Here is a 23,423-nt window from a genome sequence, read left to right on the forward strand (position 1 = left end):
TTTAAATTCTCAGCAATTATTTGTCTCAATGTAGAGCTATTCTCAAAAAAGTTGATACTTCTGGAATATGTATCATGGTTTTTAAGGACACAACTGTGTGTAATATATAAATTTGGAAAGAGGAACTCTTCACATTCTGCCTTGATTTTTAGCTAATCTCTTAAACTTGAGTTAGCACCTGAAAAATGCAGCTAAGAAATTGCTTCAAAGGCTTTTTTAAAAAATTAGTACATGTTTGTAAAACATAAGGTGTACATTCCTTGTGTGGAGTTGGTGTACGTGCATAACACATCTTAATTCCTTTTCTCATCCCTTTTGGATCCCCTTTTCCTCCCATCCCTCCATCTCTTGATCTTTTTCCATTTGAGATTCATCTTCTTGCTTCCTATTAGCTATCCTTTATTTTGGTCTTTATAACAGGTTTCTCATATAAGAGAATGCGATATTTAAGCTTATGTGTCTGATGTTTTTAACTTAACATTATGGCCTTAACATTATGATCTTAAGGTGCATCCATTTTCTTACAAATGACTCAAGTTTATCTTTCTTTATGGCAGAGTAGTGCTCCATTGTATATAAATACTACATTTTTTATATCCATTTATCTGTTAATGAACATATAGGCTGCTTCCAAGATTTAGCTAACAGCAAAATGAAAATTTATTTAAAGTACTTGGAATACATAATATACATTTAATTACTGGTTTGTCTTTTCTTACTAAAAAGCTTCCAGTTTTCCTTCCAAAAAATTTAATTTATACCTGATTTTTCCCATTAAGTATGTATAGACAAAAACTGTCCCCTAACAAAAAAAACATGTTCCAATATTTGAGACTGGATTGTGGCTGTCCATCTGAGGGGACAGAATTCTTTTACTGTGTGTAATGAATACCTCATAAATAAAAATTTTCTAGGCAGAACTTTTAACCAATGCTAATAATACCACAAAGAAAAATTAAAGTGAATTAACTTTTATTACTACTTGTTTAACACAGGTTTACTTGTTTAAGACAAGTAAGACTATGGAATCTGTGCTTTATTGCTCTGGATAGAAACTAGAAATGTAATAACACTGACATAATGTGTGGGAAATTAGGGATGGTTCTCTGGAATACATGAAGATCCTCAATGATTGTTGCAAGGGATCACAAAAGAGATCTTTGGTCCAAAGAACACGTCTCTGAAAGAAAGTAGAACGTCAGTTAAATTCAGCTTAAAGCTAAGATATATGTAAGTTTTTGAATATCAGCTAAAAATGGACAGTCATTCCCAGGATTTCAGATATGTATAACTATTCTTTTTAGGGGAATAAAGTACAAAGAAACGAGTGGGAAGACAAAGATCAAGAAGGTAATTGATTCTTCTACTTTCCCTCCAGTTGTCATTGATATACTGTCATTTGGCTCTTCAAAAAAAGGAAAGAAGGGTAATTTCAAAACTATAATTATATATAAAATTTCATTTTTCTGCTATCAGAATGGGTCATGGACTTTTAAATCCACAGGGAAGAAACATAAAATTAAACTGTTCTTAGAAAGTCATTAAATTTCTAGGTTTTATAGAGACAGAAAAATGTGAAAAAGTTACTTGATCCTAGTTATCTTCTAGTTATAAAGATCACATAAGGTAATGTATAAAAATGCATAGAATACTGTTATATAAATTGTACCTATGTGCAAGGTAGTGTTATGATTATGGCTTATTAGGAAAATACTTAGCAAAGTAATAAATCTCTTGCTACTGGAAAAATGGCATTTCAAAATCAAAGAGAAATTGCTTCTATATATCTACACTCCTGTTCAAATCCATGAACATAAATAATGACAAAATCAAATCATAAATCAAATACAAGTTCATTTCAGTAAATTGGTTTCAAGTAATACAATAAGAAAAAAGGAAGCACTATATTTTCATATTAGTTGACATTTCATTTATGTAGTACAGGAAAAGGTAAGTCATTTCATGGGATTAATTAACTCAAGTTGCTTGGTATAATTTAGTAAAATGATTTTCAAACTTTATTATGCATTGAAATCACCTGGAGGGTTTGTAAAAAACATATTTTCTGGATCCCACCTCCAGAATTTCTGGGGAGTATGGATGGGGGACCAAGGACAGATGTACATTTTTAAAGGAATTCAGGTAACGTTGAAGCTGATATTCTGGGAACCTCATTCTGAGAACCAACTGGCTTGGTAGAAAGAAATCTGGTTCAAGTTTGAATACCTGGGTTCGAGACTCAGTGTTGATGTTATCTAACTATGTGGGATAGTACTGTTCCTTTCAAGTCTCTCTACACCTTCCCTTGGTAAGGTAGTTATATCTGGCTTTCTTGCCTTACAGGTAGAAAATAAAATGGCACATATTGAAAGTAATTTGAAAAAGTTCATTTCAGTATGAAATATCCAAAATCATAATATTTGAAAGATTCCTCAATAACTAGAGGAAGATGATTTTAGAATGAAAAGCTAGATGTACTTACTGATTAATCTATCATTGTTTTATACTTAAGATATATCTACTTTCAAAAATATAATGTTTTAAATTTTTATTTAGTTCATTTCTGGCTAACTCATACATGGAACTAGGAAATTTTTCTTTGACCATCATTCAACATTTCTGTCTAGTTAATCACTTGATACAGTTCTCTAGGACTCTACCACCTGTCACATAAAACCTTAATTTTTAAATTGGTATAAGATGGCAACCTTGAGATTCATTTCTGCTACCAATAGATTTTTTTTTTTCTGGTACTGAACATTGAACTCAGGGGCTTCACATTTGAGCATTCTGACCACCCCACCCCCCTTTTTTTCTTTTAGCAGCTCTATTTTTTAAAATTCATTAATTCATTTTTTAAATTCATTAATTTTATTGGTACATTTTAGGTATACAATATGCTGATATTCATTATTGGCATACCTTTACATAATCTCTCTTGGTTCTTATTTTTCCCCCATTCCTCTGCCCTCCCTTCAACCCCTCCACCCCTCCCTATTTACAAAGACTGTTTCCATTTTTTCCTTTTCTCATATTTATTCCTTTCCCTTCTTTCCTTTTCCCTACCCCTCCCACTTCCCCTTCCCCTTTGGACATTTTCTTCCTATTTTACATCATCTATTATACATTTTGATCCTTATTTACACTTTCAGTTTCTTACACCAGAGAAACTATTCAATATTTACATGTGTGTCCTATTTATTTCACTTAAGAGTATCACCTCAGTGTGCATCCATTTAGCTATAAATGTCTGTAGTTTCTCATTCTTTACAGCTGAATAGTACTCCATTTTATTATTTTTTAAACATATTTTCTTTATCCAGTCTCCAGTTGATGGGTAATTGAGCTGTTTCCAAGTTTAAGCTATTACAAACTGTGCCATTATGAACATTTTTCAATTTTGACACGGAATTGCACTTAAGGTGCTCAGTCTGATTTTGAACTTGCAATCCTCCTGTCTCAGCCTCCTGGAGTGCTGGGATTACAGGCATATGCCAGCATACCCAGCTCCAATAGGTCTTTTAATAATAAATGGTGAAAATCAGATGAGAATTTGGAATTCAGTAGATTGATGTGTTAAATTTTTTCTGATTTTCATTTAGTTTTATTAAATTGCCAAGCTCCATTTCTTAAGCAAAAATATTCAAATCCTCACACAGTGGTGGTTCTAGAAAACAGCTGGGATTTGGACAGGATTTACTGAGAAAGATGGTTTCAGCAAACGAATTTTGAGGGGGATGTCTTTAAAAGACTTGTTCTGCATATATTTCTTAGCAACACATTTTATGATTTCATTTTCTTACCTTGGGCAACAGAGCAATTCACTGAAATTGCAGTAACAGATCATCTCACATGCCTTCCCTTCCCAGAAGTGATCCGGGACATTGACATCAACCTGTGTCAGGTCAGCCACTCCCTCTGGAAGGTTGTGACAGTTCCGATCTTTTAGGATTTTTCTGTAGCAAGACAGGCGATTTGAAGGCATGGCATGGACTCCTAGCAGCAAAGTTAGCCCAGCAGTGACAAGTATCATAAATTTCATTTTGGTTTTTGGCCCTGAGACAAAAGAAAAAGGAGAATGTGTCAATCCTTGTTTTGTAAAAGATGGAATTCACGTGCACATAAAATTCTATAACATTTCCCTAAACTCTTGGAAGTTGGTCTTTTCTGTGCTCCTCTCTGTGTTTCTCCAAGTATTGTTTTCTGACTATCTACAATAAAAATTACTTAGAATATTTGTTAAAAATCAAATACTTGAGAGTCCATAAAAAAATCAAATGAGAAATGCAGAGAGAGGAAAGGATAGTGATGAGAGAATCTGCATGTAATAAGGTACTCAGGGCCATTTTGTGAGTGTGTCTCTGTATATGTGTATGTGCATCTGTGTGTGTGCACACGCACACGTCTTCAGTAGAGAACAACTGCTTTTAAAACGTATACACTCAAGTAAATTAATAGAACAAATGACATCATCAGTACAGTGAATCTTGGGGCTCAGAGTATGGTAGAGCAATCACCTGGCATGTGTGGGAACCTGGGTTTGATTTCCAACACTGCAAAACAACAGACAAAAAAAGAAACAATGAATCTTCTTTACCTTGAATATCTTAATTCTTAACAATAACATTGTCAAAGAACCTAGCTCCCATCCCGACAGAAATGAAAAATTAATATTAATAGATGATACTCTATAGATATATATATACTTTGGATAAGTTTTTTAAATCTTCCAGAATTACTTTTAGGGCTTATTTGTGTTAAAAAATACTTATTAATGTTTTAGTTTTTATCTATATAGACTGTATCGTCTTAGCTACAGTTAAAAAACAGCAGCTTGAATTCCTCCTTCTAATCATACTAGTGATGGTGAACCTTTTAGAGCTTTCAATGATCCAAACAGCCCGCTGCAACACACGTACCATAGGCCCACCACCACTGATACTTGCTGACATGGAGTAGTCAATCCTGATTAAGTCAACATTCCACTGATATTTTGGTTATTATAAACTATTTTTCTGTAGCTTTTACCCATCAGTCCTAGTATGAACACTTGGGGTCATACTAAACAAGTCTAATTCCTCTTCTAGGAGATATTTAAGTATAGCTTTTGCATCTAACTACAGAATATCCATCTTCTATGTAATCAGCCTCCTCTGGCTTCTATATTAGACATCAAGAAAATGAAGGATATTTTAGCAAAGGAAGAATAGCAAAGAATCCAAAGCCATTCAGATTTCATCTTGTTGACAATGTATCTTTCCTAGCATGGAAAGAGCAAAGTGAAGATAAATGATACATGTCATTGTATATTGCACTTTGAAAGAAAGCACTGTTGAAAAAAAATTTTAGTATGGAATTTTTAGTGATTAGACATATATTAATGGTAAAGCATTTTAAGTAAGACGCTGGATTTTTTTATAAATACATTCACTATTTTCTCTAAGTTTAGAGAATAAAAATATTCTATTAAAATCCTGAGAATTTTAGCTTTTCTTCAACTTCACATTCTGAGCCAGTCATTTTTGCCTTGCTTAAATATTCATAGAATTATAAATAACCAATTTAATTTCTACCTCCAAATATTAGTGAGAAGACAAAAATGAGATTTGTTTCATTGTATATGTTTTTTTAATGGAGCAAGACATTACAGTATTATAGTGCATCGCAATCCAGCACACATACAGGCACACTTTTGGTAGGCTTTTGCAGAAAGTAGTTTAAATTTCATATTTTAAAATATAATTCCACCTTTTGATTACTTCAGATTAGGATCTTTCTTAATACCAATAAGATATACAATGTGAAAAAGCTGTATTTCTTGAGTTTTTTCAGTTTAATCTTCAAGGAGGGTAGTTAAAGCTACTATGTATTGAGTATTTACTGTATGGCAGGAATCACCACAACCATTAAACTTTAAAAAAATATTTTGGTATACAGCTAAACCCCACTATACAAGCAAAAATTTTACTAGCTTTATTAACATTGACGTACGATAAACTGCAGATACACAGTTTGAAAAGTTCTGATAGTAAACATACTTATCACCCCTAAAATTCCTCATACTCTTTTTGTAATATCACCCTCCCTGTCCCTCATCTTATATAGGCAATTACTGATCTGCTTTCTGAAGCCAAAGGCTAATTTTCATATTTTAGAATTTCACATAAGTGCAATCATAAAATATGTACTCTATGTGACTTATTACATTCATCTTACTAATCTTGAAATTCATATACATTGTATGTATCAAAAGCTGATTCCTTTTTATTGTTGAGACATGTTCTTATGTATACACTATAAATTGTCTTTCCATCCAACTGTCAGTGAACATTTGTTTTCAGTTTGGGGCTATCATACATAAAATTTTTGTTGACACTTGTGTATAAGTCTTTGAAGGATCATTACATTCATTACTCTTGAGTGAATACTTAAGTGAGGAATACAGGCATTCCTTATTTAATACTGAGCTATGTTCCTTTGACTAGGTCATTAATTGAATTGGTCGCTAAATGAGGAATTGTATATAGGATATTACAATATTCAGAACAAAGTAATAGTCAAAGGAAATTCCAATTTGATGACTTTGCTTTTATTTGCATAACTGTTACATGAACTGCTGTAATGTATAACAGAACATAGAACATTGTACTGTACTGTTTGGTACAACCAGCAAACATTACAGTACTATATAAACAAAGTATACTGTACAAACAAAGACATCAAGGTTCTATAAACAAGCTGTATAGAACTATATGAAAAAGACCATATTAATTAATTATTGTATATAGTGCATTATATGGTTTGAAGATCATTTTGGTTTTTTTCTATGTGTTTTCCAGTAATTTTAGCACCATATTAAAAAGACTGTTATTTGTACATTTAATACCTTTGCTTTTGTCAGACAACTGTTTTCAGTAGAGGTGTGGGTCTGCTATATTCTCCATTTTCCCCCACTGATCTAGTTGTCTATCTTTGTGCCAAAATTAGTTTCTAGATCATAATTATTAACACAAATTATTGTACAAATTAATGTTTCAATTTCATTCTTTTGCATTTGGACATCCAGTTTTCTTAGCATGATTTATTGATGAGACTGTCCCTTCCTTATTCCATAATCTTGGCAATTTTGCTGAATATATATATATATATAATATATATATATTAAACTGCCTTTCTATTCTATTCCATGAGTCTATTTGTCTGTCTTCATGCAAGTACCATATAGTTTTTAATTACCAAGGCTTAGTTATATTTTTGAAGTCAGAAATAGTGATGCCTCCAGTTTTGTTCTTTTCAATATTGTTTTGGTTATTTTCTTTTGTGGTTTTGTATGAATTTTAGAATTTTTCCTATTTTTATAAAAAAAAGTCATTGAGATTTTGATAGATTGTATTGAATCTGTGAAGCACTTTTAGTAGTATGTATATTTTAAAAATAGTAAGTGATCTAATCCATGAACACAAGATATCTTTGCATTTGTGTTTCTTTCATTTCTTTCATTAATGTTTTTAGTATTCATTTTGTTGGTCATTGACTTCCTTAGTATATTAAGTATTTTATCATTTTGATGCTATTATAAATGGGATTGCTGTCCTAATTTCCTTTTACAGATTTTTTTATTAGTGTATAGAAATACAACTTGTATCCTGCGAATGTACTTAATTCTATATTAGTCAATTTTCTCCTCTCTGGGATAAAATACTCAGCACTCACAACTTAAAGGAGGTATTGTTTCTTTGGGCTCATGATTTTTAGAGGTTTCAGTCCGTAGTCAGCTGGCTCCCGGGGCCTAGTGGAAGAGTCTGGGCAGAGGATAGCAGCCCATATCATGGTGACCAGGAAGCAGAGACAAAAGGGAGGAGCTGGGACGAAAGATACTCATTTCCAGGTCACGTCTCAGTGACCTACCTCTAGCTAGACCCCGCCTTCTGAGAGCAACTCAGCTATAGCGCTCCTGTGATTCAATCACCGTCCAAAAGCCTCATCTCTGATTACATGAGAGTTTTGGCATCATTCTTGACATAAACCATAAAAAATTAATGTATTAGTCCTAACAGGTATTTTTAGTTAGATCTTTAGGGTTTTTACATATAAGATCTGCAAAAATGTACAATTTTACTTTCTTTCCAATTTGAATGACTTATTTCTTTGTCTCATTTAATTTCTCTGGCTAGAATTTACAGTACTATGTTAAATAGAAATGAAGAGAGTAGGCATTTTCTTTAGTTTGTGATCATAGTAGGAAAGCATTCTTTTTTTTTTTTAGCATGAAATATGACATTAGCTGTAAGGTTGGTATTTATTATGCTCAGGTAAATTTTTCCTAGATCTACACTGTTGAGAGTTTTTATCAGGAAAGCATGTTCATTTTGTCAAATAATTTTTCTATTTTTAAATTTTTATTTTTATTAGTAATGACTGTAGTACATAGTAATTATATTCATTGTGGGGAGCTGTACATATACACAATATATCTTAATTATTTTTTCATTACCCCCTTTTGTTGGCCTCCTTCCCATTGAAAAGACCTCTTTCCCTGTTTCCTATTATCTTTTATTTTGCTCTTTAATTTATTTATACTTTGGTTTTTCTCATATAAAAGAAACCATGCATATTTAAGCTGTGTGTCTGATTTATTTCATTTAACATTATGGTGTCAAGGTGCATCCATTTTCCCACAAATGATTCTATTTTATCTTATTTCTGTCATTTCATTCTTCTGTTGTTGACTCTTATTATTTTCTTTTCTGTCATTACATTCTTTTTCTGTTGTTGGCTCCTTCATTTTCTTTTTGTTTAACTACTTGCCTTGATTGATGAATTGATTCCGCCTGACTTTTTCATTTTTTGGCTTTGTTGCCTCTGTCTATAGTACTCTTGAGTATTTTTTAAAGAGCTGGTTTGGTGTTTATGAATTTCCTAAGGTGTTCTTTGTCATGAAATGTCCTTATTTTTCCATCAGTTTTGAAAGATTTTTTTTTATTTTTTGAGACAGCGTCTCGCTTTGTAGCTCAGGCTGACCCTGAACTCACTATGTAGCCCAGGCTAGCCTTGAATTTGCTGCAATCCTCTTGCCTCTGACTCTGGAGTCCTGGGATTACAGGTGTGCACCACTACACCCAGTTTGAAAGATAGTTTTATAGGATATATTAGTCTGAGTTAGAAGTTGTTTTCTTTTAGGGCCTGAGGCACCTCACTCCAAGGTCTGCTAGCCTTTAAAGTTTGTGTTGAAAAGTCTACTGTAATCTTAATGGGTTTACTTTTATAACTGCAGTTTTGCTTTCTCTGACAGCTTTTAAGATTCTGTCCTTGTTTTGAACTTCTGGAATTTTTGACTATGATGTGTCATGAAAGCTTCCTTTTTTCTTTTCTTTGGTACCAGGGATCGAACTCGGGTCCTTGTGCTTGAGAGGCAGGTGGCAGAACCACTGTGCTAAATCCCCGGCCTTCTTTTTTCTTTTTCATCATAGTTATTTGTTACTCTGTAAGCCTCACTTACCTGTATGTAGAATTCTTTTTCCATATTTGGAAAGTTTTCTGCTATTATTTTTATAAAAAATTTTATGCCATTTGTACTGTCCTCCATTTTTCTCTAACTCTAGTTGGCTTTAGGTTAGCCTTCTTAGTGTCATATAATAGCTGTTGGATGAATTTTCCTTGCTCTCTTCTCATTTTTAAGATGTCTCTGAGTATATGAGTATATGTCTCACATATACTTTTTGCCTTCTGGTCTGATACTCTTTCCTCATTTTGGCCACTTCTGTTCAGGTATTCACTAGAACTCTTTCTCTGGGATTTCTGTTTGGCACCTTTTCTTGGAGCTTATTTCTTTGGTAAATTTGCCACTCATGTTTTGAATAGTTTTGGTCAGCTTTTCTAATTTTTTGTTTTTTTCTTCCATAACCACATTGGTCAGTTTGTTTGTTCCACTATCTTTTGGATTATGTTATCTTTGAGCTTGCCAAGTTTATTTTCTTCCTCTGCAATCATTTTGTCAGCTCAGTTCTTTGGTGTTTGATTTGTTTTCCATCAGTGCTCTGAGAAAGTTAGGAGTCTTTGGAGGCATTTTGTTGCCTTATTTTTTCATGTGCCTGTGTGTGTGTGTGTGTGTGTGTGTGTGTGTGTGCTGAGTGTTGAAGTCAAATAGAGTGAAGAGAATTCTTTTTCATATGAAGATCTCTTTAGATAGGTTTCTTTCCAATAATGTGTCCTTGGCTTTATTTGTCAAGAGGTATGATTTACCCCTCAACCTATTCAATTTAGTTGGGTTAAACCCTAATACTGTGTTGTAAGGAGGTAATTTTACTGGTTATAACAGCAGCAACTGATCTAACCATATGTCAATCATAAACATTAAAACTTGTTTTGATAATTGCACCCTTTTTTCAGTGTCCCTGACAGACTAGAATATTATATTGCTATTTGCAGTTTTTCTGGGATGTGGAAGGTGGGGAAAGGAGAAAAGGAAAGGGCTATGTCAGTGAGAAAAGAGGGAAGTAAAAAAAAATGTCTATAGTGAAAAGGAAAGGAAGTTGGACTATGTTGGAATTATTTTTATAGCTGGTGTAAAGGACTAGGGTTGAGCGGGTTTCAGAGAGGCAGGGGGAGGCATGCAGTTGGGTGGAAGTGCATTTAGAGATTGCAGGAGGCAGTGCGATTGTTGGAACCTGCGAATATATTTGGAGCAAGTTTTGTTTGGATCCTCTAAACCCAATTGTATTAAGAATTACACTAACATGCCTTGGAATGGTAGCTACTGTTTAAGTTATAGCACTGGTTAATTCTTATCCTCTAATGCATTATACAGCAAATGTATGTGCTACATGATAGGTAAAGAGGAAGAGAGGGAAGGCAAGAAGGTTAGAAAATGAGGAAGAGAGGGGAAAAATAATGGGAAGGCAAGTCAAAAAATAAGAGAAGTGCTAGAAGAGGGAGCAAAGGGCTGGGGATTTAGCTCAGTGGTTTTGCTTCCTGCTGTGCAAGTGCAAGGACCCGAGTTCGATCCCAGATACCAAAAAAAAAGGCAAAGTGGTTGCTGTTGCCCCCTAGGCAGCCACCTTCTTTTTCTCCTTCTACTGAGATAATCATGTGACTCACCCTTAATTGTATTGATTTGGTGTGCTACATTAATTGATTTACATATGTTGAACCACTCTTTTATTCCAGGAATAAATCCGTTTAGTCCTGGTTCTTCATGATTCTGTTAATGTGCTGGTGAATTCAGTTTGCTAATATTTTATTGAGAATTTTTACAGCCACTGTATGTTTATTAAGGATAATAGTCCTTAGTGCTTTTGTAGGGCTTTGGTATCAGGGTGATTCTTGCCCCATGAAATGAGTTTGGAAATGTTCCTTCTCCTTCAGTTTTTTGGAAGTTTGAGGATTGACACGGGCTCTTTAAATGTCTGGTAGAATTGGCTAGTGAGGCCATCTTTCCTGGTCTTTTCCTTGTTGGAAAGTTTTCGATTTCAATTTGCTGTGAACTTCTCCTTGATCTTGCCTCATCCAGTAAACTTTGTTATATTGTGTTTTTGTTTTTATCAGAATATTTTCTGACTTTTTTGCATTTCTTCTTGGATCTATTGGTAGTTCAGAATTGTGCCAATATATTTTATTTTTACATATTTGTGACTTTTCTAGGTTTTCTTTTCTTTTTGTGTTTGAGCTCTATGCTTGAGTGCTATGTTACCCAAGTTGGCTCAGACTCCTGGGACCAAGAAAACTATCTCCCTCAGCCTGCCTCAGACTTGTCTCAGGCAGCAGTGTCTACAGCCAGTTTTATTTCATTATTGACTTTATTTCACTGTGATTAGAAAAAATCATTGTTCCAGTTTCACTGTTTTTAAATTTAAGATTTTTTGTGACTTAACGTGTGATCTATCCTGGAAAATGTTCTATGTTTGCTTCTACTATATGTTCTGCTATTGGGTTAAATACTGTGTATGTCTGTTAGGTTCACTTGTTCTGTTTGGTTTGTTGATTTGTTGTTGTCGTTGTTCTTGGTCTGGTTATTCTATCCACTACTGAAAGTATGATTTTAAAGTCTTTTATTCTATTGCTATTTCTCCCTTCAATTCTGTCAATATTTGGTTTATATATTTAAATGCTTTAGTATTCAGTGCGTATATATCCATAATTGTTTTATCTTCTTAGTAGACTGAATGTTAATCATTATATACTGTCTTTTGTCTCTTACAAAAACAGTGTTCTACTTACAAATTATTCTGCTAGATATTAAGTAGAGCCCACTCTGCTCTCTTCTGTTTACCTTTGGCTTGCAGTATCTTTTACTGTCCCTTTACTTGCAGCCTATGCATTCTCTTAAATGTCAAGCGAGTCTCCGTGGACGTCAAATAGTTAGGTCTTGGAGTTCCTCCCTTCTATTCAGCCACTCTATCTTTTTATTGAAGAGTTTAATCTATATTTAAAGTAATTATTAATAGAGAAGGATTTACTATTGACACATTATTCATTGTTTTCTGTTTATTTTGTTCTTTTGTCATTTTTCCCTCTGTCATCTTATTCTGTGTTTTTTTAATTTGTGTGTTTTGATTCATTTCTCTTTATTTTGTTTATCTTCTATACAAAATATTATATTGATGGTTACTATGAGATTTATATATAATATTTTATAATTGTTATAACAGTCTATTTTTAAGATGATAATTCAACTTCAATCACATACTGAAACTACACTTTAAATTCTCCCCCTACTGCACTTTACGCTACTGATGTCACAATTTACATCTATTTGTATTGTGTGTCCATTACTAGATGTTTAATTTATAGTTTTGTGGGTTGTTTTTTTTTTTTTGAGTCAGGGTCATGCTATGTAGTTCAGGCTGGCCTTGAACTCACTGTGTAGCCCAGGCTCGCCTTGAACTTGAGATGATACTCCCACCTCAGCCTCCTGAGTACTGGGATTGCAGGTGTGTGCCACCATACCCAGCCTGTTATAGTTATTTTTAAAACTTTTGTCTTTTACCCTGTTGTGCTAGAATTAAAAGGAACTTACCCATCACAATTACAGCAATACATTATTCTGTATTTGTTTATATGTTTACCTTTAGCATACTTTCTTACGCTACCATTGACTTTTAGTAGCCTTTCATATAAACTTCCATTAGCATTTTTTGCAAGGCAGGTCTAGTGGTGATGAACTCTCTCAGCTTTTGCTTATCTAAGAAAGTCATTGTTACTTCTTCATTTTGAATGACAGTTTTAGTAGACATAGTAATTTTGCTTCCTAGCACTTTTGTTTTGCTTTCCTTTCATCACTTTGAACATCTTCACTAGTTTTTATTTATTTTTTCTTTCTCTGAAAGGATACTTTAAAAAAAACATGTCTTTTGAGCTCACTGATTATTTTTTCTACTCCTGTAGTCTGCTTTTGATCCCTTCTACTGAATTTGTGGTTCATTCTATTTGTGAGCTCCAATATTTTTGTTTGGTTCTTGTTTAAATTTTCTGTCTCTTTGGTAAAATTCTCACTTTGTTCATGCATTGTTATGAATTCAGTGAGAGTTTTTATTACTGTTATTTTTAATTTTCTATCAGTTAATTCATATATCTCTGTTTGATTATACTCCATTTCTGAACGCCTTGGGTTGGTAGTTTGTTTGTTTCTTAGACAGGATACTGCTATGTAGTTCAGGCTGGCCTCAAATTTACTATGTAGCCCAGGCTGGCCTTGTACTTGCTGCAATCCTTCTGCCTCACCTCCCAAATGCTGAGATGACAGGCATGTCCTACTATGACCAGCCAGTTTCTGGAGTTTCATTTTGTTCCTTTGTTTGGTTTGTGTTTCTGTTTCTTCTTTGTCTTTGCTTTGTATGTTTGTGTATTTGGTATATGCATATGATGGGTGGGGAGAACTACTGCTTTTCCCAGTCTTTATGGATTGGCTTTGTGTAAGAGAAGACTTTCACCTTTGGGCCTCTCAATCCTTTGTCCTGGTCCAAACCACTGTCTTTGTTCTTAGTTGTGTTCACGTGCTTAGAGTATTACCATCACTGCTCCAAGACAGGCAGAGGAGAAGCCAGTCCCTTGGGTAGCTCCTAGAGAAGGCAGAATGTTGAGTACATGGTCCAGCTCTCCCTCTCCAGGGAGAAACTGGGTGTTGTATTTCTTCACTGGCTTATTCTGTGTTGCAGCAGTGGTAAGTACCTACACTCTTAAAAATAGCACTTTTTTCTCTGTATCTTTAGTGTAGTATATGCCAGGCTTTGTTGGTACTCAAAAACAAATAAAACAGAACCAGTCTGGGAGATAGCACTAGGAAAAGTTGGAATGTTAGCCATGTGGTTTAACTCTTTCCTTTCCCAGAAAGATGTTTTCTGAGTTTTCTTCATGCTTATTCTCTGCTAAGGTTGGGGAAGTTGATAAATGAATTTATGGTAGTTCAAAGAGTTTCTTTGTTCTGTCCAGTCCACTAGGAGCTAATGTATCCTGGTTCTGTCTGTACTCTGCATGAAGCTAGATAGAAGCCAGACCTTAGAGGAGCACCTGGAGAAATTGAGACACTGGATATATCGTCCAACTCCCTCATTCCTCATGGAAATGTTGGGAGCTGAAGGGTTCCCTCTTGATTGCATAACATTCTGCCAAGAGGAGAGATTATGGTTGAGAGCTGGCTCCACTTTTTCTAGTTGTTTTAATGTACATGGTTTTACACTCACCCAGGGTGCAGGAGCCTCTTAACTGATTTCTGGATTTTTTCAAAAAGGTAAATTGATCTATGTATTGCTGTGGAGTTGATGTATCCATGGTGGGGGGGAGTCTAGGTCTTCCTATTTTTCCATCTTGTGCACATCACCCTCAAGTATGTTTCTTTTAAGTGGTATATGTTTTAGTCTTGGCTTTTAAATTTTTAAAAAATTTGTATTAGTACATGTTTACATTGCATTATGATTACATTCCCGGTGGAGCTTTGGTATGTGTACCTAATACATCTTAAACCTTTTTTGCATCCACTTTCCCTCCCCTCCTCCCCCCTTCCTCATCTCTTGGCCCATTTCCCATCTGAAAAAGATAGTGTTTAGATCATTTAGTCTTCACATGATTATTTGCAATGTTAAGTTTAAAATCTATCCTCTTTCAATTTGTTTTCTGTTTGCCCACCTGCTCTTTGTTCTCTTTCTCATCTTTCTGTGCTCTTTTGAATTAACTGACATCTTTTTGCGCTTTCAGATTACCTCTTTTGTTACCTTTTATACTGTAATTCTTTTTAAAATTTGTATTAGTATGTTTACAGTACATAATGATTACATTCATCATGGAGAATTGGTACAAGTACATAACACATCTTAATTCTCTTTACTTCCCCTTCCTCTCCTCTACCTCCCCCTCCCTCTAGACTAAAATTCTTCATTTTGTTATTTTAGTGGTTGCTTTAGGATTTGGGGTATACACTTTTACCTTATCAGTATCTCTCCCAAGTGACATTATGCCACTTTACATAGAGTATGAAAGCTTTACATCAGTGTTCTTCTATTTCTCACCTCTTAAACTTTATGCTATTTTTGTTATGTATTGTATATATGTGTTATAAGCCTCATAATATATTGTTACTACTTTTAACCAGAGTACTCAATTTTAGGAATTAAAATAAAAGAAAAAAACTTATACATCTATCCATGTAATAGATTCCATCTCAAGTACTTTTCAGTCTTCTGTGTAGATCCACAGTTCCATCTGGTGTCATTATTCTCTAGGCCTAAAAGCCATTCTCTAATATTTTTAGTGTATATTTTCTGGTGACTAGTTCTTTCAGTTTTTGTGCGTTCAAAAATATCTGTCCCTCACCTTTATTTTTGCCTTGTTAGGGCCTGATATGTTGGCAATTATTTTTTATTTCACTATCTTGAAGATGTATTAGTTTGAATATCTTGTCTGTTCATTCCAGTATTTGTATCAGATCTGAGTTGGTTTCAATTGATTATTCTCCTAACTACAAGTTATGCTTTCCTGCTTGTTTGAGTGCCTGGTAATCTTTGATTGGATGTCACATATTGAAAATTTTCTTATTGGATCTTATATATTTTTATGCTTCCTACTGGGACACAGCTAAATTACTTCCAAACAGTTTCACTCTTTCATGTCTTGTTTCTATGATAGGTAGTTCCAGAACAGTGTCCAATCTAGGGCTAATTATTCGTTACTACTAAGACCAAACCTTTCTGAGTATTCTCCCCATGCCCTGTGAAATAGTAGTTTTATTTGTTTGTTTTTTCAGTTTGGCTCTGGCTATTCCTAGCCTTGTGTGAGTAGCTAGGCATTCTGTTTTCTAATCCTTTTATCCCTCTGACCTTGAATATTTCCTCATTTGCATATGCTGATAATTTTTCCACTGAATATTTGAGTGGAGCCCTTTACAAACCTTCAGAGTTCTCCCTCTGTCTGTGTGCATCTATCTTTTCTCTGGTTCTGTGTTCTGTAAACTTTAGCTACTTGGTCTCCCTGCCTCTCAGCTGTATTTCTTCAAGTCAAGGAGTCTGCTGGACTCTGGCTGGATTCCCTTTCCCTGTATTGCAGCATGGAAATTCTCTTAAGGCAGTAGATTGGGTAAATTTTAGGGCTTTCCTCTTTTCTTTCTCATCTCTCAGGGATCTATAGACTTCAATTGTTGAAGTCCATTATCTGGACAAATGTTTCATATATCTTGTCTTTTTGTTGTTTCAAGGGAACAAGTAAATTTGGTTTCTGTTACTACATACTGGGCAGAAACAAAGCTTTCTAGTCATTTCTACTATGTGCAGCTATTTTTAGAGGAACACAAAAAATACCCCAATCTTACAAATCCTAAAAGTTATCTGTGTCCTATCCTGGTAATTTCAATGCTTAAGTTAATTTCTGAAAATTATGTTTCTTTTTTCTTCTATTCCCTTTCCTAAATTGAACTATGGCTTCTTTGGATCCCATCTTTGGATAAAGCTAGTGGCTACTGAGTCCCAAGTACAAGTGGAACCCATCATTGTTTGTCATTCAGGCCACCCTTCATACTTCTGATATAAACCTTGTTTATTTTCTTCTAGATAAAATGCTAAAATATAACCTAGAATCATTCTCTTACCTTTTGGCTCAAATCTTTATACACTTCTTCAGGTGATTCAGCCTCCTTCTTCCTATGCCAAAACCAAGTTGGCAAAGATATTCACAGGAAGTACAGTAAAATTGAGAATGTAAGGAAGTCAGGGAATAGAACTAGTATGAAACTCAAGTAGTTATGCCAAAGAGAGGAAAATATGAGCAAGCTAGTTTATGGTTCAACTTTAACATCTTTTTGTGTTGCCTTTGTGCGAGGGAATGTTCATACTAAATGAAATCAAGAAAAGAATAACCAAGGGCCGGGGATTTAGCTCAGTGATTCTGCCACCTGCCTTGCAAGCAGAAGGACTCAAGTTTGATCCCCGGTACCAAAAAGAGAAAAAAAAAAAAGAAGAAGAATAACCAATAAATAAATGTAGCCTCTTCCAGTAACTCCTGTTTCTTGGAGTAAAACCTAAAGCAATTACAATGGCTTTGATATGCAATGTAGCTAACTAAATTATTATAAAATATTCTTATTACATTTTCCCAACTTGACTATAAGCTCCAGAAAGGCAAGGATTTTGTATCTTTGTGTATCTCAAGCCCTAGAGTAGTGGCTAGCATGTTAATGAATGCATAATAATATATCCTAATTTCTAAGTTCTTAAAGTCAGGGAAGGCAGATTGCTAAATTTAGTATATAGTTGGAAGAAACTTTTTTTTTTTTGGTACCAGGGATCAAACTCAGGTCCTTGTGCTTGTGAGGCAAGCAGCAGAACCACTGAGCTAAATCCCCGGCCCTGCAGGAGACTATTTGTTACTTGAGGTTGGTAAGCTGTCAAATTTACTTGTCAGGAGGCACTATTATTTTAGGGGTTTTGTTTCTTTCTTTATTTTTGGTACCAGGGATCAAACTTAGTACCTTGGGCTTGCAAGGCAGGCGTGGTGCCACTGAGCTAAATCCCCGGCCCCCTGAAGGCACTATTATTTTAATAATTAGTTTGTAGTTAATAGTCTAACTTTTCAATGTGTTTCCCAATTCCTGTTATTTTCCTTTTTAAAAAAATCAAAATAGCATTTACTCTGGTTATTCTTGACTTAAAATACATATATTTGTATGTATGTGTACACTTATCACAATATTCAGCAAGTACTACTTGCCTTTAATCTCTTACTAGGTTCCCATCAAAAGGTAGAAGGGTGGTTAGGGAAGAAAACAATAAGCTCATTTTAAAGCTTTTTGCCTAATGTCTTGGAATAATTTTTCCATTATATTAAATCTTTGACATTTTCATATATTTTACAGCTTTGATCTTCCTAGTTTTTAAAAACTATGTAATCATATTCTTATTTCTAGCTTAATATTGTCTTATTTGTGTGGCTTTGGGATAAGGTTGTGTATTTAGCCAATTTGGCCTTTTACTACCCTTCTTACCTACATATAGATGGAATTGGTTCCTGAGCTCATTTCATGACTGTTAACTGTGTAAGCTTTCTTTGTTCTTAGACCCGTATGGTTGATTGCATTTTTAAAAAATCAAAAATGCATTTCCTTAAAAAAAAATCTAATACATACTCATTGTAGAGACATGAAAAATATAGAAAACCATAGATAGGATAAAACTCAAATAGAGTTCCAGTATAGAGAAGACCATTGTTAATATTTTGATGTATTTGTGATGTTTGTTTTATTTTGGTATGCATAGATGAAGGTGTTATAAAGAGAAAATGAGGTGGCCAGGGACAGAGTGCAAGGAAACCCAAACATTTATGGACTGTGTGGAAGATAAATTAGGGGAAGACATTATCAACCAATGATGGAGATCGAGGAGGGTAATATAGGGTTGTAAAGTAATTAGAATAAATGGAAAGGATGCGTGAATGGAAAGCTCAGAAAGCCATGTCAAATTTGATATTAACTGAGTTTTATTCCTCAGATCATGTCCATTACACTCTGCTACATAAAAGCAGATGAATTCAAAACCCATATACCACCACTCCCTGACTGGTCCTGTGTCTCTAAACATATGCGATATCTCCTCAGACAACAACATTAGCATTAGAGTGTAAGAATATCAGATGAAAGGTAAGATATTCATTTATATTTCAACTTCAAATAAATAATGAATACTTTTTACTATAACTATACCCCAAATAGTACATACTTTCCTACTCTTGAATTAATTTTGATAATTTATCTATTTTATTAGAAAATAGCTAATTTCACCAATCTTAAAGAAAAAATTACAATAAAGATCTATAGAGTATTTCCTTACAATTAAAAAGAAATCTTTCCTCTCTCATTATATTGACCTCTCTACCAGGAATGCTTTTGACTTGATTGGCTTCTCCTTGACTTTCAGGTCTCAGGTTTTTTTTGTTGTTTTGTTTTGAGGTCTCAGTTCTAATGTTATTCGTCAGAGCCTTCTCATCTGAGAAGTTCAACCTGACTCTTCCATCGTACCCTCCTCTTTTCTTTAATGTTATTTATCATAATTTAAAGGATGCACTTGTGAATTTACTCATTAGACTGAAAGCTGCGTGAGAGCAATTTATTTTGGTAATCACTGCCCACCCATTAGCTAGTATAATGATTGACTCACATTTGTTGCATTGAATGAATGATTCTCCAAAACCACTTTTATCCTGACAAAAGCCTGTAAGGCTTTGTGGTATGTAAGAGACTGAGTAAACTTTCTTAGGGCTACTCTTGAGACCTCTCTTCTACTTCTGTACACCTTTCATTCACTACTGTTACAGTACATAGGTAGACCAGTCATCCTTTTTATCCTATACATGTGTCTTTAAATTGTTGTTCTCCTTTGCCTCTTTTTTCCTTATATATTAATTCTTGACCAAAGTACCCACCAAAGATATATCTCAAACTCCTATCTTCTAAGAAGCCTCTCCTTATCCAGTCAATATCATTCTCATAGCTTCTTTGCTCTGTTTCTGTAGCACTTATATATATCTATACTACAAGAATCTGTACTGTGAATTTGACTAAATAATGCCTTTTCATTGTCAGTGTGATACATAAGTCTCCTAATCATATGGAGTATGTGGCTACAAGTGGACATGGAGAAAAGTGGAAATTCACCAAGAGCCAAATAACTTTGTGAATTTGTCATTTTGAGACTTGATTATATAGTCAGGAAGAAGATCTCAAACAACCATGGAAGGTCCTATAGGGAATGTTAAGTTTTATTGAGTGTATTGAGAAACCACTGGAAGATTTAGACAAGATAATCATGATATAAATTATGTTTTTAAGAAAAAGATTTATGTTGTGGTGGGCAAGATCCTAGAAGTAGAAAATAAGGAGTTTTTTGTGAGATTGATGAAAAATATGAGACAAGAGGGAAACTATGAAGTATGACTCTTAGGTTTTTGCCCTGAATGGTATTGCTATTTAGTGAACTGAGAAAGAATTGGAAGTAGCCAATTTGGGGGAAATTTAAGAGTAGTTTTGGGAACAGTTAAGTTTGAGATGCCTATTAGAGACCCAGGTGAAGATGTTGAGTAACTCAGCAGTTAAATATGAGTAACCTGAAGACCAGGGCTAGAAATACAACTTTGAGAATAAGCAAGATATTTCCTGACAGGATCTATAGCTTTGGGCCTGTCATGGCAGTGAGTGTTGATCAAGAGGAGACAAGACAAAGGACTGTGGCACGGGGAGGTGAATACTCAGAGGATTGGTAGAGATGCCAGCATCATGAAGGCATGATACTGCCTTGTCCATGTGTAGCCATATCCTCCATATGGTTAGGTGACTTACCTGCCATAATGACAATGAAAAGGCATTATTTAGTCAAATGCATAATTCTTATAGCACAGATTATACATAAGTGCTATGCAAGCAGAGGAAAGGAGCTATGAGAGTCACATCATGAAGGCAAGTGTTGTAACTTTTTAATTTTAATCTCTCAGCACCTGCTTCAATGCTGGGCCCACAGTAAGTATTCAGAAACATTAACTGAAATAATGAACAAATAAATTGCTGGAAAAGCAAATATGTTGCTGTACCGTCTATCTCAGGTCCATGCCAGAGGACAAAGTAGAGTTTCTGCCACAGTCTTAGTCACATTGAGTGATGGAAAGTTCCACACCTGGCAAGCACTTATGGTAGGTTTTTTTTCTAAACATTTTATAAATGACATGTTTTAACTGAAACCTTTTCTTCTTCCTTACATGTAGATAAATAGCTTTGACACTTATTTAGCAAATGGAAAAATGTCTGAGCCAGTATGTTCCTGGGATGCATTGGGTTTTATTATTTTTTTGTTTTATTTTTATTTTTTTCACTAAAAGACACCAACCTTAATCCTTGGCAATCCATAAAAGCCATATATTTTCAAGTGCCAACCAGAGTGAAAGGACTGGCCAATTTGAAGCAAATTGCTCTATTTTTTTTTCCCCTCTTTCAACTGAGGTATGTACACTTAAAATTCTTCCTGGACTACAGCCAAATTACAAAAGAAAATAAAGTTAAAAATTGAAGATTTGACTCAATATGCAAGAGAGCCTGAATCGATTATGCATTAGTTTCTTAATTCAATTTTTGTAATTAACATTCCTAATATATGATACCATTCATATCCCGGTATTGGCATAATTTTTTTAAAAAATTAATGCAAGAGATCAGATCAGAATTATGAGCAAGACATTACCAATTAAGCAGTGAATCATTACCACCATCAGGTAGTATGGAATTCCATATTTAGATTCTGTGAGGGTAGTTTGCACCAGCAAGCTTTTGAGTGATTGGAATTAAATGGAAATTTAAAAAGGAAAATTATCTCATCAAATGGCCAAAACTAACAGAACTATGTACTTTAAATATTCAGACATCTATGCTGCAGTGCTCAAGCAGGCAGCTGATGTCAGTTCTGGGAAATGGTATTCAGCAGAGTGGAATGAAACAGTTGATTAATTAGAAAGTGCAGTCCACTTTCAGATTTCTCTGAATAACAGCAATAGAAAAGCAAAGCTACAAATACACATGAAAACTCCAACCCCACACTTGACATTTGAAACATCAAAATGATAGTTGGGAAAGATTAAAATTGCTGCCCAGGCTGTGATAGTTACCATTCACATTATTCCCATTTTTGGGGATGATGAAAATCACAGTTTCAAAATTCTGTTTTTCTCATTAACCATCTTAGAAGAGATTTGGGCTAAAATGACCAAGTCCTGTAGTGAAATTTCTCAGTAGAGAAAGAGAAGTGGTATTAGAAAGTGGATAAGCCTTTCAAAGATCCTTAGAGCAGACATGGTGTCTAAATACTCCAGATACCTACATCTAAGGAAAAATTAAGTCTACATTCTCCGTGAAGGTGATCTGGCTTCATGCCTCTCAGAGCATGCTAGAAGATGACATCAATATTTAGCCTTAAATCATCTTAATTGTCTTCTTAGCTTCAGTAAATCATCATCAGAGGAGAAAGGATCAAAATTGGGGAGGATTTTTTACAGCCTGTGTAACTGAGTAAAGGAATTTTAAAGAGGACTATTTCTAAGCCCCACAGGGAAAAAGTATTCTCTTTATCTTAGCAGTACAGACACTGTGTTGTGTTCCATGTTAGTAACACCAAGGATGAATTCAATGAATTCATTCTTTGTATCATATATTTTACCAGTTTCTTTTTAGGAATCAGGATTTTAAAAGCAAAAATGTTTGCTTTCTGAGACATTGCAATTAACTTCGTTTAGATTAGGTAATTGAGAGATATAGCCTTGCATTTGAAACAATCTGATACATATCATCATCCACATGTAATTCTGAGGGGTAGGCTAAATCTTGTGTGGGACTAGATTCAGACTGGATTTGTATATTAAACAAATAACAGTGAGGAATCTACTTCTTCTTAAACTTATGATTAAACAACTTTCCTAGTCAAGGAATATACATTTTCTATCCTCTTCTGATTCTTTTCCTTTATCCCAAGAAACGTCATCTTTTGCCAAGTGCATGTACCTTTTCCTTAGAGTATCTCTTCATTTTTCCCTTTTAATTCAACACATACATATATCTGTGCCCTAATCTATAGCAGCACTTTGGAGCACAAAACATGACGTGAAATTTTTTTACAGAAAAAAAATTACATACCCTTTTCTTCTTTCCTTTTGGTCTTGTTGGCAGAAGAATCTTCTTAAATGCTCCAACTGACTGGATGAATTTGGGCAAACAGAGACTAGAGGAGGTGCTGGAAGGAGGTCCTTTACAAATGAACCTTTGTCTGCCTTGTCTCTTGCCTGGATTGACAGACTCGCTGCTCCAGCCAGGACTAGAAGGAGGAGGGGACTGGACAGAGACAGGGCTTCGAGAACTGCCTCCCTCGGGATCTTCCAAAGCAGGCAAGAATGAACGAAACAGCTTCTTTAACAGG

General features: G+C 34.5%; 1 protein-coding gene across 1 annotated transcript; it reads right to left on the reverse strand.

The window, feature by feature from the left end:
- Nucleotides 1-955: 955 nt before the first annotated feature.
- Nucleotides 956-23,278, reverse strand: Scrg1 (stimulator of chondrogenesis 1). Its single transcript, XM_004852938.4, has 4 exons — nucleotides 23,144-23,278; nucleotides 4,518-4,553; nucleotides 3,804-4,056; nucleotides 956-1,180 (listed from the first exon to the last, which is right to left on the reverse strand). The coding sequence occupies exons 2-4, from the start codon at nucleotides 4,522-4,524 to the stop codon at nucleotides 1,126-1,128; spliced, it is 315 nt and encodes a 104-aa protein (XP_004852995.1). The 5' UTR covers nucleotides 4,525-4,553; nucleotides 23,144-23,278; the 3' UTR covers nucleotides 956-1,125.
- Between the last annotated feature and the right edge of the window lie 145 nt (nucleotides 23,279-23,423).

This window comes from Heterocephalus glaber, unplaced genomic scaffold (assembly GCF_053883595.1).
Source record: "Heterocephalus glaber isolate CG9 unplaced genomic scaffold, H.glaber_assembly_v1.0 deba00001461, whole genome shotgun sequence".
Taxonomy (NCBI): Eukaryota; Metazoa; Chordata; class Mammalia; order Rodentia; family Bathyergidae; genus Heterocephalus; species Heterocephalus glaber.

Coding starts and splice junctions, on each gene's coding strand:
- Scrg1 (XM_004852938.4), bottom strand. Junction 1,181..3,803: donor GAATTGCTCTGTTGCCCAAG/GTAAGAAAATGA, acceptor ACTTTCTTTCAG/AGACGTGTTCTTTGGACCAA.